The sequence below is a fragment of the Alligator mississippiensis genome, chromosome 2 (genome assembly GCF_030867095.1).
Source record: "Alligator mississippiensis isolate rAllMis1 chromosome 2, rAllMis1, whole genome shotgun sequence".
Taxonomy (NCBI): domain Eukaryota; kingdom Metazoa; phylum Chordata; order Crocodylia; family Alligatoridae; genus Alligator; species Alligator mississippiensis.
The window spans coordinates 186848522-186864110 of NC_081825.1; the positions used below are offsets into that span (position 1 = coordinate 186848522).

General features: G+C 45.6%; 1 protein-coding gene across 9 annotated transcripts in view; it reads left to right on the forward strand.

Moving 5' to 3' along the window:
• The window catches only part of BRSK2 (BR serine/threonine kinase 2), a 490223-nt gene that overhangs the window by 319585 nt on the left and 155049 nt on the right, over positions 1 to 15589 (forward strand). For all 9 annotated transcript variants that reach the window (XM_059722574.1, XM_059722576.1, XM_059722577.1 and 6 more), the window contains one exon: positions 15331 to 15416. In XM_059722574.1, coding sequence (XP_059578557.1) covers positions 15331 to 15416 — 86 coding nt within the window. The remainder of the gene's footprint in view (positions 1 to 15330; positions 15417 to 15589) is intronic.

Below are 15589 nucleotides of genomic sequence, written 5' to 3' on the forward strand. Positions count from 1 at the left end.
AAGCTTTTGCCTTCTGATGTCCAACACCAAACAGGGATAGTACTTCCCCCTTTGCAGCCAACCTAGACCTGTCTATAAGAACACATGTCTACCAGGAGATATAATGAGGAAGGTGAATTTGATTGTAGAGCAGAGAAGGGATAGCTGTGCCCCACAGCTTTCATCTCTCTTCCTTCTCTAACCTTCTCTCCCTCAAGCCCCTGGCAGGAAGGTTGTCATTTTTACCAGGGCCCATACAGCTTTTAGTTAATGTTTTTTTTTGTTTGCTCTATTTTTACTTTTTTTTTCTTGTATCATCTTTCAAAACTAAAGGCATGTTTTACCTTAGCAGTGATAGTTCAAACCATCTATTGCTACCAGTTCTCCATTTTGAGACCATGTAGCCTTAAACAGGACTCTTCCAGGCTCTTAATATTAGCAACACTGGATCACAGACTGGCTCATTTCCTCACTTGGGCTCTTATCCTGAAAACATCTAGTCCCAGTTCAGCAACACAAATTTATCAACCTTTCTGAGAGACGCATCATGCTCCCTACAGGTGGGAGTAGACTGGCAAGACAGTGCCTGTGGTCAGATATGTTCAGTAGTTTACCTTGCTGCCTGCTGTGAACACTGGAAGTCAGATGGAGTTGGGAAGAATGGGAGGGGGAGGACAAAGAAAAATAAAGTTATATTATCACCTGAAAAGGACAGATAAACTTCTGAAAGAGAGAGAGCAAGCACAGGATTATGTCATACAAAGGCCAACCTTAAATCAGGAAAATATCTGCTGGCCACAGACTTCCAAAGAATATAGAAGATCCTAAAAAAATATTTTCATCTGGGAGGAGTAGAATCCATCGTTCTCTTGGATTCCCTTCCCTGTCTGTCTTTTTAAGCATTTCACGATCACAGAGCTAAAATATATCTGCTAGTCAATGTTATGTCATTGGCCACCCTAAGGGAAACCTTAAAAACAGTCCTCAGTGCTTCAAAAAGTTACCCAGTTCAGCAACACAAATTTATCAACCTTCCTGGGACAGAAAAGATTAATAGTCTATAAAGCAGCATTGTAGATTGAGAAATGCAGTCTAACAAAAGTCCTCTGATTTCCAGGACATTGTGGAATAGAATCAACTAGCTAGTAAGGAACGTGTTTTGTCACCTTTCCTAATGCTGAATAGCACTTTATAGCATGAGGGTGACTTCATGGGACTAGAGAGAGGTAGTTAGTTGTGTTAGTCTGAAGCTAGTCAAAATACAGGGCAGTGTCGCACCTTATAGACTAACTTGTTCAGAGAGCTCATGCTCTCTGAACAAGTTAGTCTATATAAGGTGCCACACTTCCCTGCTTTCATAGGACTGTTAATACAATAAGGAACTGCCAATATGAATGTTAGGATTGGTCCCCAAGTGAAAAATGAGGCCTCTCAGGTGGATGGGTAAAGTTAACTTATTGTACATGTGGCAACGTGGCAGGCCAATAAAGTTCCATCCAAGGAAGCAACAAGCTTCCAGAATAAATGCCCAAAATCGCACATAGGAGAAAACAAGACAACAACACAGAGGAAATGTTTCTGTTACCTGTGATACAAATCTGTGTTACAGTGTCTCATAACCTCACCACAGCTTATCAGCTGCCATTCTGGCCTGGCTTACTGAACTGCATGCAACAGCAGCTAGAGCAGTGATTCTCAACCAGGGTGCCACTGCCACAAGACCCTTTTAAGGGTGCCGCATGATATTAACAAAGTTAGGTGTGCAAGATAAACCTGGAGATTGCAAATAAGAATCCATAATGTCAAAAAAAAATGACCTGTCATGCTGTTTCTGTGTTCTTTGCAACAGAACAATTGCTCTTTTATTTTTTTTGTAGTAAAAAAATAAGTTCAATTAAGAGATGGCATTTTTCAAGGTGAGGTTTGAGTCTCTAAAAAGGTTGAGACCCACTGAACTTGAGGACCATTGACTTGTCAATGTCATTAGATCTCCCAGAGAAGGCAAGAGACCAGATTAATTTGGGGCAAACTTCATAAAGCCTTCTACTAGGAGCACTTGGACAGGTCCTAAATATCGTTTGGTTTCCCCACCCTGGCAAGAGCCAGGTGACATAGAGGAATTCTTTCCCACTGTTCTGTTAAGTTCAGCAGCAAACTGCACCTGCCAAATCCTACACCCTGGCTCACAGGTTTACGGAAAACTGCAGCCAGAAGACTTATCAATATATAAGCAATAGAAGCAATAGAAGACTTATCATCAAAATACGATAATAAGGACTATGGGGTGAGGCCACAGCTCTAATGATGCAGCCTCCAGCTTGGGTGGGAGGGTGCGTGTAGGTTGGAGATGCTACTAAAAAATTAGCACCCTACTATGCAAAGCCATATTATTTTAGCCAAGTGACATAATACAACCCTCTGACATCATACGTGTTGTGACAAAATGATCCTCTTCCCCTGTGATTCACTTAGTTGGTTATTTTGCCTTAATACCCAGAAGACTAAGTGGAATGGAGCCTGCATCTCTCTGTTACTTCCTTTCCTAGTTCATATGCCTAAGCCAAGACTCTGCCCATTCCCTGGTAGCATGGATGCTGCCTCCTTCCTTCTCAGCCTGCTGCTGGGTTTTCCCCAGCATGGCTTCAGGCCTCAGCAGATTTTTTGCCTGTCTCCCGTTTGTGTGAGAGGCAGTAAAAAGCTGCATTCAGAGAAAGGCTTTCTCCATTGGAGAGAGAAGCTAATTGTGTCTCACATAAAGACGTGTAATTGGTTTTCATTTCTGCTGAGATAGAAAATGACATGTATAGCATCCCATGCCTTTTGATGCTGAAACCCTGATATGATCTTATTGATTTGCTTTGGGAAGCTCCCCTGACTTGCAGGCCACACTTGATATGTTTCAGCGTAAGGGGTTGTCAGCTAATAAATGTGGGCCCTGGTAGAAAATGTGAGGAGGTACTCTGGGTTAGAACTGGCCCAGGTATCCTTTTCAAATAGTGCTCGTTCCTAATTTAGACCCCATTTTGGCTAGTAAATTGCCTGCAAAGTCATTCTGCAGTCTACAGACGTATTTGTTCTTTGTATTTAGAGAGTGCCACAGATATCAAGGTGTATTGTGGAAAGGATATTGCATATTAATACATGTGCCAAACAATCCTAGGGTGTTCTGGGTTGAAGGAGGATTTAGTAGCGTTAGCCGTGTCCTTCTGCTTTTCTGGTCTTCTTATGCTGACTCAGCCTCCTCTGGGAATAACCAGCATGAGCAGGTCCACAGACTCTGCAGTTGTCAGAGACTGGAGACAAGCTAGTTAGCTTTCTCATTTCTCTCCTTTCTCCCTTCCTGTGACCGCTGAGTAGTAACCACTATTCTCACCAGGGACTAATCCTTTGGGATACCCAGGACCCCATCCTTCCCCTTTTCTCTTTCAGGGAGACAAATTATTCTGGGCCCCTTGTAATTGGGTGCTTTGTGCAGGGGCAGGTGGGAGGGGTTGAGGGCAAACACAATCAAGCAGTGATGCCTAAGGGTAGAGAGGCTCATTTTGAGAATGCAGTCTTCCCAATGAACCTTGAGGGACAAAGAAGAATTCATAATGCCTTCCTCCCTATGTCTTTCTTTGGTTCAGACCAAAAATAACATTTTAGTGTGGGTATTTTCATTGCAGTGTTCAGCTGTGGGATGTGCCTCTAGCCTGTTTCAGACAGACACAGGAAGATTTTACCCAGGCTTTAATGCTAAAAATCAGTGTCTGGGCCGGAGAAGTTCAAGCAGGTTAACAAACAGGTTTCTTTGGGGGCCCCTTCCAGCACTGGTAAAATTTAAAGAGGTCTTTGCTAAAGCACAGGGATCATCTAGTATGGATTGGAAACAGTCTTCAGAGTAAATGTCCTGCAGCATTCAGAAGCTTCTGTGAAGCTCCAAAGCTGTTCATTAGGGCATGTGGTAGAAACTTCATTATTTGGCATATTTAAAACCAAAATGACAGGAGATATGATTCATTGTTGGTCACCTCTGTTCCCTGAAATTAATGGTTACATTCCCACTGACTTCAGTGGGACCAGAGTTAAGCTGGAATGTGCTTTTGAAAAATCCCACCCAGGCTGAGCAAAGCACTGGGGAATTTAATTAATCCAGCTGTCTCGAGCCAAACCCAAAAATATGACAGTGAAGCTACTCCAGGTGGCACCCTCATCTCCAGTATACCTGACCAGGGCTTTCCTGAGTAGCATCACTTCTGCCTTTCCAGGCTTACCACATCTGAGTGGATAAGGTGTATTTAGAAATGTCCTTCTCCGAGAGCACCTGGGGCAGCGTGCAGATACACCCTTTGGACTCACTGCTAATGACCTGATCCATCCAGCCCCCCTGCTTGCCCTCAGTCATGGCACTCAAAGAAATATTGACTGTAGAAATGAGGCCTGTGCTACAAAATGTAGAACTGGACTTTAAACCCTAGAATTGACACGTCTGTATGTGTAGACAGGAGCAGGGCACGTTCCCATCTGAAGTACCGATTCATCTCAGTTCTGGTGTGTGGACAGATTTTTAAGTTCTCATCACCCACCGAGGGGCTGGATTTGTCAAAAAAGTCAGTATTACCAGCCTTTTTGAAAGAACTGGCTCCAGTTATGAATTGACTTTTCTGTACTATCAGCATCCAGCTTCACAGTCCAAATCTCCTTCTTTCCAGTCAAGTTAATGGATATTTATATACAGGACCCACATTCTGCCCTGTGAGATCTCCAGAGTTCAGAAAGCAATCTGTTCATAGCTTATCTTTTTCCCTTTGCTGCAAAGTCAGTACAAGAGAGAACGTAGCGAATGCATTGACAGGAGGCTACAGTGGGAGCAGCGTGTCTGTGCCTGGCACATTCACCTTATGAATAAAACAGACTGATTTCAACATCCTGGATAAAAAAGAACTAGTTTCTCGGATCAGTATTTAAACCAGGCTGGGCCTGGCTGTATTAACATGGAAACAGTGCAGGGTGGGGAAGGGTTGCACTGAGAAACACAGCCCGATTGTGAGAAAAGGGCAGAGCTTGGAGATGCAGCCGGGCCTCCCTTGTCATGGTTGTGTTGACTCTACTGCCTGGCACAATTCCAGCAGTCCAGTCCTCTGTTACTGGTTGCCCAGCTTCCCCTCCAGGTTCCCTCTTCACTGCAGAGAGAAGTGCAAACAGTTTTGTGGATGTGCTGCCCTTGGCCTTTTCACTCTGCCTGGGTAAAATCTGCAGTACTGTTTGACTTGGAGCAATGGCACCAATCCCTCTGGAAGCAGCAGTTCTGCTTGGCAAGCACACTTTTAAAGAAGGAAAGAAAAGGAAAAGATGTGGCTTGCTCCTATCTGCTGCCATCAGTGCCACCTTTAGGCATACTCAACAGCTGGTCCTCCTTGGAGCACTGATAGGTTGAGAATGCCTCTCATCCTACACTGACCTGCTGCTCCCCAGGTTTATCAGTCTAACTGAGATGATTGTGGTGTGCTGATACTGTGAAAGCTCTTATTTATAGAATGTGCATCAATATTATAGTATGACCCTGCAGATCCCTAAAGATTAGCTCCCCATTCTGCTAGGGACTATCTCAGCCTGTTCAGGGATGTGACCCCTGATCCTGCAATACTGGCAGTCTTAGAGAAGGTGGGGTGGAGGGATGCATTAGAATAAGTACTTCTCTTTATCCAGTTGTATGCATGCTTTCGCATTTTTGAAGTTACTGATAGTACTAGATTAATGGATGGGTACCAGACTGCTGTAGACCAATGTGGCTGCACTGGCTATACCCTTGACTTTAATGGAACTAGGTTGATCTGCATCAGCTGATAATCTGGTCCCAATTTCCAGCCATTCTGGTCTCTTCCCAGAGCTGTCAACAACTAGCTGATTTCCTGCAGGCACCCAAGCTGGCTGGTACAGAAAGATGCAAAGATGGAGCTGGTTGAGGCCCCAGCAATCAGTTCTGGGAGGGCATTTGAGAGAGAGCATGGAGCTGTTTGTGTGAGAAGCTGACAAAGAGCTGAGTGAGGGCATTTTGTTTAATGGAGCAGGGGAGATGGGGAAAAGGTTTGGAGTGGGAGTTTGGAGGGAGTGACATAGTCAGGGACTAGTTTGAGTAGGTTTGGATGGCCAGAGAGTCTCTTTCAGTTTTCCAGAACATAATTTTGGGACACTCCTCTCCCTTCTTTCTGTCCTTTTTCTCTCCTCTTCATAATGCCTGCCACCCCCATCTGTGAGAATCCACCCCACAGCACTGAGAGCATATCCCTCCTTGTAACTCTGTGCTCCCCATTCTCAGACTCACTGCCTTGAGCTTATGGTAATTTCTACTGTCACACTGAATCCTGCCTAGGTTGCTTGAGAGTTTGTCTTCTCATCTCTTCCCAACCAATGCCTTTGGTCATCGTCATTGTCGTCTTCTTTGTCATCTTCTTCTCTTCAGTGCTGTCTTTTCCAAATCCATTACACAGGTGCTGTTTGTTAGAACAATGTGGCAGTTGATTTTTTTTAATTGAACTCTCCCCACCTTTTTATGCAATCCCTTTATTCTTAGTACATCATCTGGGCCTCCCACATTGTCCTACAGTTCTGCAAACCAGAAGTGCTCCTTTGAGAGCTGTGAGAAATGTCAGTATCTCCTACTCACATACCATGATTATAGGCTCCCAGGTTGCTTCCTTCTCTGTATTGCTGCTTTAGGGCTGCATGCTGGCTGCTGCTCTGATTGGGTTGTTTCGCCAAGAGGCCAGCTACCTTTTAAAAGCTGTGGGTGAGAACAATCTGGCTGTAGTCTGGTGTGAGCTCGGTGGCACTAGTGGTAAGTCAGTGCCAGGGGGCTTTCCCCACATCCACACTGGGACCAAGGAGCTGGGACCTGTATCCACACCATCACTGCTTTTCTCTGTGCCTTGTTGTCCAACTGCAGCATGATCACAGCTTCCAGACCACAGGGAGCTGTGCTGGGACCAGGCATCTGCAAACTGCATCTGTGCTGTTGCCTCTTCTCCTCACTCCCCCTTTTCCCTCCTCCCCCCACCGCTGTGGCACAGGCACAGCTGGAAGCTGCCTGGCCCCAATGCAGCTCCCCACCAAGTGGAAGCTGCACGCATGTGAAGGGGAGGGTTGGGAGAGGAAAGGAAGCAGTGCAGATGTAGTTTGCAGATGCCTGGCCTCAATGAAGCTCCCCACAGGCTCAAAGCTGCACTCATGCACATCCAGGGACCAGGGGGCTGAGGGAGGCAGCAGCTGTGTGGGTGCAACTCTCAGCTGCCTTTCAGTGGTGTGGGCACAGACAAAGTCTCCTGCTGCTAATATGCCACTGAATCCCCCCAGCCTGTGTCGGACCAGAACCCAGAGGGTGGGGAGAAGGAGCAGGGGCACAAATGCAGCTGGAAACTGTCTGACCCCAGCACCGCTCCTCACTGCCCAGCCCTGGTAGCACCGTAGTTGCAAGGGTGTAGGCACAGGCCAAACCCTCCAAGCCAGATCCAGCCCATGGACCATATGTTGTTAATCCCTGGTCTAGCCAATAAACACGTAATCTGAGCCAGGAGAGATACTGGTGGTTAAAGGAATGCTCATGAACATGGGAACTACAGACACAATTTTTGGGGGCAGCTGGAGGGGACTCAGGCTGCCAGGGAATTGAATTTTGGTTTGGTAACAGCTGGCGGGTTGTTCATGGGTGCTGAGCCCTTGTTCTAGTTCACTGAGGGCCAATCCATTGGACAGCCATGCCACAAATTAGCCCTGTACCCTCCCTGGGTGCCACTCCAATCACCTTCCCCTGACCAATCTGCTGCTCAGATTTCTGCTCCCTACTCTGTGCTCCCTGCCCAGTCTCCTGCTCTTCCTCCTGCTTCCTGCCCTGTCTACTGCTGTGCTGCCTGTCCCCTCACTGATCTATCATGTGCCACACACAGAGGCTTCCTGTGCCACTTGTGGCCCTTGTGCTGCAGATTGACCACCCCATCCTAGTTGGTGGTGACTGTAGGTGAGCAGTGTACATTCTCTTTCTTCATGCCAGGATTCCTCAAGCATGTTTAATGGTACACAGGATGGGCTGTTTTGCCACATGCACTCTACTCTGTCATGGCCAGGTTGCCCATGCATGCTGGTCTGCTGCAGTGTGGCGTTTTTGCAGGGAAACAGCAGAGCAACCTTTTGTTGTGGTGCAGAAGGAGAAAACAGCGCATAAAAATGACAAGCTGGGACAAGGATAAGCAAGAAAGGCAGGTCAAATATCAGGTCATTCATACTCAACGGTGTCTCTTTGATTTGTGTCCTTTGTCCTGCACTCCTCACTGAAGGCAATTGTGATGTGGCAGCCAGTGGTAGTGACAGGACGCACAGCAAGGCCGTCCGTCTTCTGCTGCAGAGGAGCTAATTCTGCTGAGTGTTGTCAGAGTTGCACGTCAGTCACTTGATTGCTGTATACCATTGGGCAGCTGATAATCCCAAGCACTGAATGAATAAATCCACTTGTTGTCAAGTCCCATCAGTGTTGACGGCATAAAACACAGATGCTGCTTAAAGAGACATGCGTTGTAGACGAGCCTAAATGCCATAAAGGAATGCATGTACTGTCTAGCTGTGGCAAGAAGCCCTACAGGTGTTGAACTCCCTGGAGTTAGACAGCAGGTATGAGTAGGGGCTGCCATGAACTGCATTGATGAACTAAGGACCAGCTATAAACCAAATATCCTCACTTAAGGACATGAAAATTACCCTGTCAGTGCAGGCCTGTTCTCCCCACTTCAGGAACTCTGTCAAAACCCAGGGAGTGGTTCCCACAAACATTCTCATTGTTTCATTTTGGCAGATTTCATCCCCTTTGGATTTCACACTAGCTTTTGAAACTGGAAATTATTTTCTATTCAGATATCAGCCTCGGGTTTTGCTAACTCATTCCTCTATTCACTCGGGAAAAGCTTTATCTTCGCTCATGAAAAAACTGGCCAAACACAGGAAAAAAGTATAAATGACTCCGTAAGGGACAAAATAGTATTACTGCAAGATTTCCAGCCCATGTTCTAGCCCAAACCATCCAAATTGCTTATTTAGCCAGATAAGCATTCAAGTTGAACATTCCAAAACTCTGGGGAAGTTCAGGTCCAAACCAAGCCTTCTTGGTTTGTGCCCATCTCCTAGTACTAGCAATTGGTGAGGAAATATTCAGTTAATTACCTTTAAAATAAAGCAGGGTTGACATTAGAGAGATTTCATGTTAAACACCAAACACCCTGGGTAGGGGAAGGCAGGTGGTAGGTCAATGACCTATCATGGCTTTATCTCTCCTCTTTCCCTGCCATCTCATGCTGCCTTCTGAGGTCTTCATTTTAACCAAGACAGGACCAATACGTGGCACCCTATAGGGATACTTCCACAGCAATGGAAAAGAAATGCCTACCTCCATGCCTTTGCATGCTGGATATAGGGCCCTCCATTCTGGTTGGTGGGGAAGTGTGGCCGTTAATGGTGTTTGAAAAGACTGAGTACTGAAAAGCTATTGCCTGACAACACTGAACAACCATGCAGCCCTTTCAGCAAATGCTTACTTCTTCCCTTTACAGGGAGGTGGCGCAGTCACAAATACCAAGCAGACAGATGTGAATGAAAAGTAAACCTTTGGAATGATTGAAACCAATCTCATAACTCCCTCTGGCTCTTGTCCCCACCTTATCCGTGTATGAGTGTGCTGGGAGTCAGGAGGTGAGAGAGTGAAAGTGCAGCACTTATCATCGCTGGGAAATATTCAGATGAGATGGGCTTAAACCAGAAGGATGTGAGTCCCTCTAGAGGCAAAGCTGGGGAGGGGGAGGAGAGGGGGACCAAGTGAAGGTTTTTACATTACTCCTGCTCACGGTTATGTTGCCCTGGTGCTGGTCTCTATCATTAGCCGGATCACTGGAGCCTCCTTCCACTAATCAGCTTCCTGCGTGGATCTTAAAAACCTCTAATGGGCGCCTGCAAGGTCACAAGTCAGCACAAAGAGTCTATCTGCCCTGCATTGTCTTTCATAACTCCTTCCCCACCAGCTTGAAGGCTGCGCAGAAGTAGCAAGTGCAGGGTAAGGGGAGCCAGGCATAACCAGAAGCCTTTAATGAGATCTAGCATTTGTGTGGTGGATGGATGGGTCCTTTTTTTTTTTAGGCAGGGTGGGGGGAAATGCTGTTATGCAAATGGTTCTCCTTGTTTCCTGTTTACCGCAGACTCTCTGAGCCTTTCTAGACAAGCCAGTCCAGGCTTAACTTGCTCTGCTTCTGCATTAAAACAAACGCCTCCGCAGGACTCTCCATTCCCTTGTCTTTGCCAGCTCAGAGCTGGGCAGCAATACGTGGATATGCTTGTACAGGGCTGCATGAAAATGATGCCAATAGCTAGCTAAGGTCAGGAACAGAAGGCAGAGCTGTGCCTTGTTAAAAGGTTGCTCCACTTTGCTTTAGAGGCCTGGGACCCTGTGTTTGGTAATCATACAGATTGCTTGTAGTCCATTGTAAGCTGTGCATGGGTGGAATAACTTTTCAGAGGGACACACCACATCTCACCATCTTGCCCGGTGGCATCTCTTTGGGAATGGGGGAGTGGGGTCTGGGACTGAGAGTGAGGTGTAGGGAAACCCTCCAGAGTCTGTGGTGTTGCTGTGAAGAAGGAGTAAGTCTCTGCAGTATGTATTTCAATGGTGTAGGCTGCTGGACAGGGACTCTTGTGTTCTCCCTAGCTCATGAAGCAAAGCAGCCCAGCCTTCGGTGCACACTTGTTACTCAGGCTCCTGGCCTGGACAAAGATACAATAATATTACCAATATGCCTTTGCTGTCATAAAGCACCTTTTGCCCAAATGTTGTATAATACAGCTAGGTAGGTTCCATTATCTTCGTTATGCAGATGCAAAAAGGAAGGTACAAAGAGACCCTATAACTAGAAGTCAGTCATAAAGCAAGTTTGTGGCTCCTAAGAATACTAGTCACTTCCACTGATCCAGTGACAAGGCAATATGTTCTTATAAAATGGACTGCTGGGTACCGCCTAGAGGTGCAATCTAGCCTTGGAGAAAATTTGTGGTGGTACCCTGCAGCGCATCAAGCCCGATAATCTCCATAGACATGGAATCAGGATTGTTGAAATCCCCTCAGAATTCAGATACCGGCAGGTTCACATGTCTGTGTTTGAAAAAATAAATGTAGGACTCTCTAGAGACATGCACCCAAACTGCTGAAGCCAGAATGCCCCAAGCTAAGTGAAAGGATATTGTTCCTGGCACAAGACGGTGGAATAAAAAGTGGATGTTTGATTCATTTAATGTCTTTTCTCTTGTTTAAAGACAACCAGCTAGTATCATAATGGAATTCTTTCTTCCAAGTGACTTTGTCATAAATCTCTCCCCCTTTGTGCTGCCTCCTTTCTCTTGTTAGGACAGTAACCAAACAAACCCTGGATAGAGGCTGCCATCCATCACTCACTCATGCCAGACATGTTATCAGTGCCACTGCCAACAGGCTTTTTGATGAATCTCCACCAGGGATTCTTCATCTGCCGATTTTGCAGGCAGGCAAGCCCAGAGGAAGGGCTGAGACCTAAAGGTAAAGAGATCTGAAGTCAGCTCTTTAGTTCCATATCTGGTAAAGTGATCACACTTCCCAAGAAAAATCTCACCTCCCTCACCACCCTCCTACACACCTTTCCTTTGGTGTCGCTCTTTCAGCATTGAGGAGCTCATATGCCCAGTGCTGGTGTCTGAGCCCTGGGAATATCTTGAAAGGTTGAAGAGCTTTTCTGTGCATAGTGTAGAGAACTGAACTGTCAGAAATGCATGTACTGAAAGGTTATTATGCTGGTACATGAGGTGCTGGCATTTGGGATATAGGCTTACACCAAAAAGGTTAGGTGAGCTCATTCCCCCAGTGCTGGGGTCTGAGGTCAGAATGCACTGAAAACTCAGGCTGAGTTTGTGTGCACAGCACCTGGCTGTGAGCTCTGCATGACTTGGCGAGTCTGTGGCACAGTTATTTTCATCCTAAAGATTGTCCCATGATTTGGCTTAGTCTTCTGAAGGTATATGAGATGTCACAGATCTCATGCAACTGAGCTTTCCTTCCCCTCTCCTTTCTTTAATGCTGCATCAGGTTGTGACGCTTCTTTCTTCTGCATGACTGTCTCCCTTCTGGCCAGCTAAGTACACATGTTTGGATGCCTTTGGCCCCCATTCTCTCCATTTATCATTAAACATGAGTTTGTGCCAGATCCCAATTCTGAACACTCTCACTTCAGTAGTGCAGACAAATGCCTTCATCATTCAAGCAAATGGACACAAGGCTGCCCTGTGGGAGAGCCCTGCCACCTGACAGATGTATTTTACATCAGTGGTAAAATACCCCCATCCCACCATGGCAAAAGAGTCAAGACACATGCTTGCTATGTGATTGGTCAGGACTATTCCTATACCATAGTGTTTCAAGGGTGTCCACCAAGAGAAAAATCCCATGCTTGCTCTGCCCATATCCCTAACTAAAATACAGAATAGGGAATAATTTGTGACATTAGTGATGGACTCTCATGGACAAATGGACATATGCTTAAGTTCATCAGTCAGTCATCATATAGCCTAGCAGTTTGGTTACTGACCAAGGCATAACAGCCGCCACCCAGTCTTCCCTTCCCTCCCCAGTCTGACCTGACCTTGGAGAGTGGGGGAATGAATGCAAATAGGCTGAGCTGCCACAGAGCATTAGAAGAGTTTTGCATCCCGATAGTGGCCCGTCACTATTATTTTGGCAAGCTGCACTGCACTTGGGCAGTTCCTTTCTCCAAGGTGCTGGCTCAGAGACAGAAAGGGGAATTGATTCCAGGGAAATTTTCCTGAATACGAATGAGTCTTAAGGTTTTTTTTTTATTATTATTATTTTGTTCCTATGCAGCAAACACAACCTTGTCAGGGCAAGCACTTGATCAGAACCCTTTGAATACTGCCAACTCTCTTGTGAGATAAAGGACAGTGGGGTCTTTTGAGGGAAAGGGGCAGCATGGTGAGGTGCAGTAAATCCCATTTTTATGGAGCCATTGGAAAGACGAAAGCTGCACAGTGCTGATTTCTGGCTGCATGAATTGCGCCCTATTTAGTGATGGTGATAGGTAGATGTTGCCTTCACAGTTATCACCATCAGGCAATGCATGTCTCATTCATAGGAGACTCCTATGGGAATTACAGCAGTACAGGTTTCCCTCGCTTTATGAGGGTTCTGTATGTGTGAATTCGCTCTTATGCAATGAACCTTTTTATACCAAAAATTCGTTATATGCAAGGTAAATTCACTCTTATGCAATCAGTGTGCTGGAAGCCCAAAGTCAGCTGCTTTGTGCAGTACATTGTAGGACTGATGCGCACCAAATATAATCTCCTGTGTGGATCTGTGCTCCTCGCTTGTTGTCTGCAACACGTGTGTCTGTAGTTGCCATCCCCATTATGGTAACATTCACCACCACCCTGTGCTTGTGTGTACCAAAATTTTCTTGTAAAAGTGATAGAAATGGGTCTGGGGGTCAGTACAGTCAAGGTCTTGGAACGTATCCCTATTTGTTACTTTGTAAAGTGGGTTCCCCTTATGGGAATTCGAGTTATGCGCCATTTTCCGGGAATGCATGTACAGCATAAAGCAAGGGAAACCTGTAGGTGTATGCTTATACGCACAATCCTTCTAGTAGAATGCCACTGATTTCACACCTTCTCCATCTACCTGTCCCACCTCCTGATGCATTTCCCCCAACCCAGCTATGAAATCAATACCTCCTGAGACAACAGGTGGGAAAGTAAATCCATGAGATTGCTTCTCAGTCTGCAGATAGCAAACCACTTGAAAAAATAAAACATTGACAATAGCAACTTGAAAGAATAAGAACAAGACTGTGTAGCTGTACACCCTTTCTTCCAACCTGAGTGGAAGAGGAAGCCCAAAGGTATTTATGAGGTTAAAGCAGCTTTCACTGGTTTCACTCACTGAGCAAGAAGACCTGAGGCCCTTCCTGTGGCAGAGAGTGTTCTGGGAGACGGTCTTTTCGAGGCAGTTATTCTATGCTGTAGGTCTGGTAGAGGAAAGTACCTCTGCAAATTAAAGAACACCAAGAAATAAAGCTGTACTGGAAAAAGCTCCTGAAGGACTGCCTACTTACTAGTGGGTTTAGGCTCTGACTTGGCATTGCAGTGTGCTAATGTTGTGATTGCAAGGATGATAGCTAGAAGGTAGGCAATTATTTGGAGTTGAGGGGAACGTTCAAGTGAACTCCTCTCCTTGCTGCTCTGGGATGAGGAGGTAATCCTGCCTTGTTGGACTTCTGTAAACTGATCTGGGACCTATCTCCCTGAGTTTGCAGAGCTTGGGGCTGTGTTTTCACTGCATAGTTACTGCCAATCAACTGCACTCACCAGCAGTTTATATTAACTTTTCTTTTGTTTGCTTCGATCACGTGAGGCTGCATTGCAAAACAGCACTCAAGGTGCAAAGGTACTATATTAGTGTGTGGTGAGTTTCACTAATTCCAGCTGTAGCCTGACAGGCCAGGGAGCTTGAATTAAAAGCACTGCCATTCTGGAGTTAAGGTTCTTGTGTGCAGCTAGGATTCAGGTCAAGAGCAACACCCGAGTTATAATTCAGGTTAACTCTGCTTTGAAGATAAGCCCTTACAAGTAACCATATTTTGGACAAGTTTTGAGAGGAAGGATAGTCTGGGTCTTGAATTTTTTAACCCAGCATAAGACTGGGTCTCCAGAAAGCTGGGTTCAATTCCTGGCTCTGTTATTGAATTTTTATATGTTGTGTGTGTCCCTTACTCTGTCTGTCTCCATTTAGCATGTGTAAACCAATAATAGCTCCTGTCTCCTACCCATTTTCCTGCCTGGTTAGATTATAAACTCTTTGGGGCACAAACTCTCTTACGCTGTGAATGTACTGTGTCAAACATGGTAAGACCAATGCCTCCTGAAATCAGTGGGAGTCTAGATTATGGTTTTGACCTTCTGTAGTTTGAGAGGCATTATGTGAGCATCTGGCTGTGATCAGATACATTCTATGATTTATTCCCTCCGTTAGACTGAACACTTATCCCTCTACCTCGCTGTGATAGCAGGACAATATTATCATCTACCTGCCTTTATAGGGAAGGGGATTCTGAGGATGAATTACTTAATATATGGCACAGTCCTGTATAATGCTAAGTATTTTTAAGTCTTAAAACTGCTACTGTCCTGTTTGCTCCATTGTATGTAAAGGAGAAGATCAGAGAGGTAGAATATGTGATGATGTCTAACGCAAACTGAGGCATGGCTTCTAACCGTCCTTATTTCTCTCTTTTATTACAGGTGGAGCGGGAAATAGCCATCCTGAAGTTGATAGAACATCCTCACGTTTTAAAGCTGCATGACGTTTATGAAAATAAAAAATATTTGTAGGTATTATTGGCTTTTCCTGGGGGGGGAGGGCGGGGAGGAAAGAAACTGGGAAGGAGGGGATGTGGTGGGGGATATCTGTATGGGGTGGAGAAGGAGGAGCGGGGGGACACGTTGAAATTAGGTAACAATGTAGAGAGAATGCAAGTAGTGTCTGAAGTCAGTCTTAACT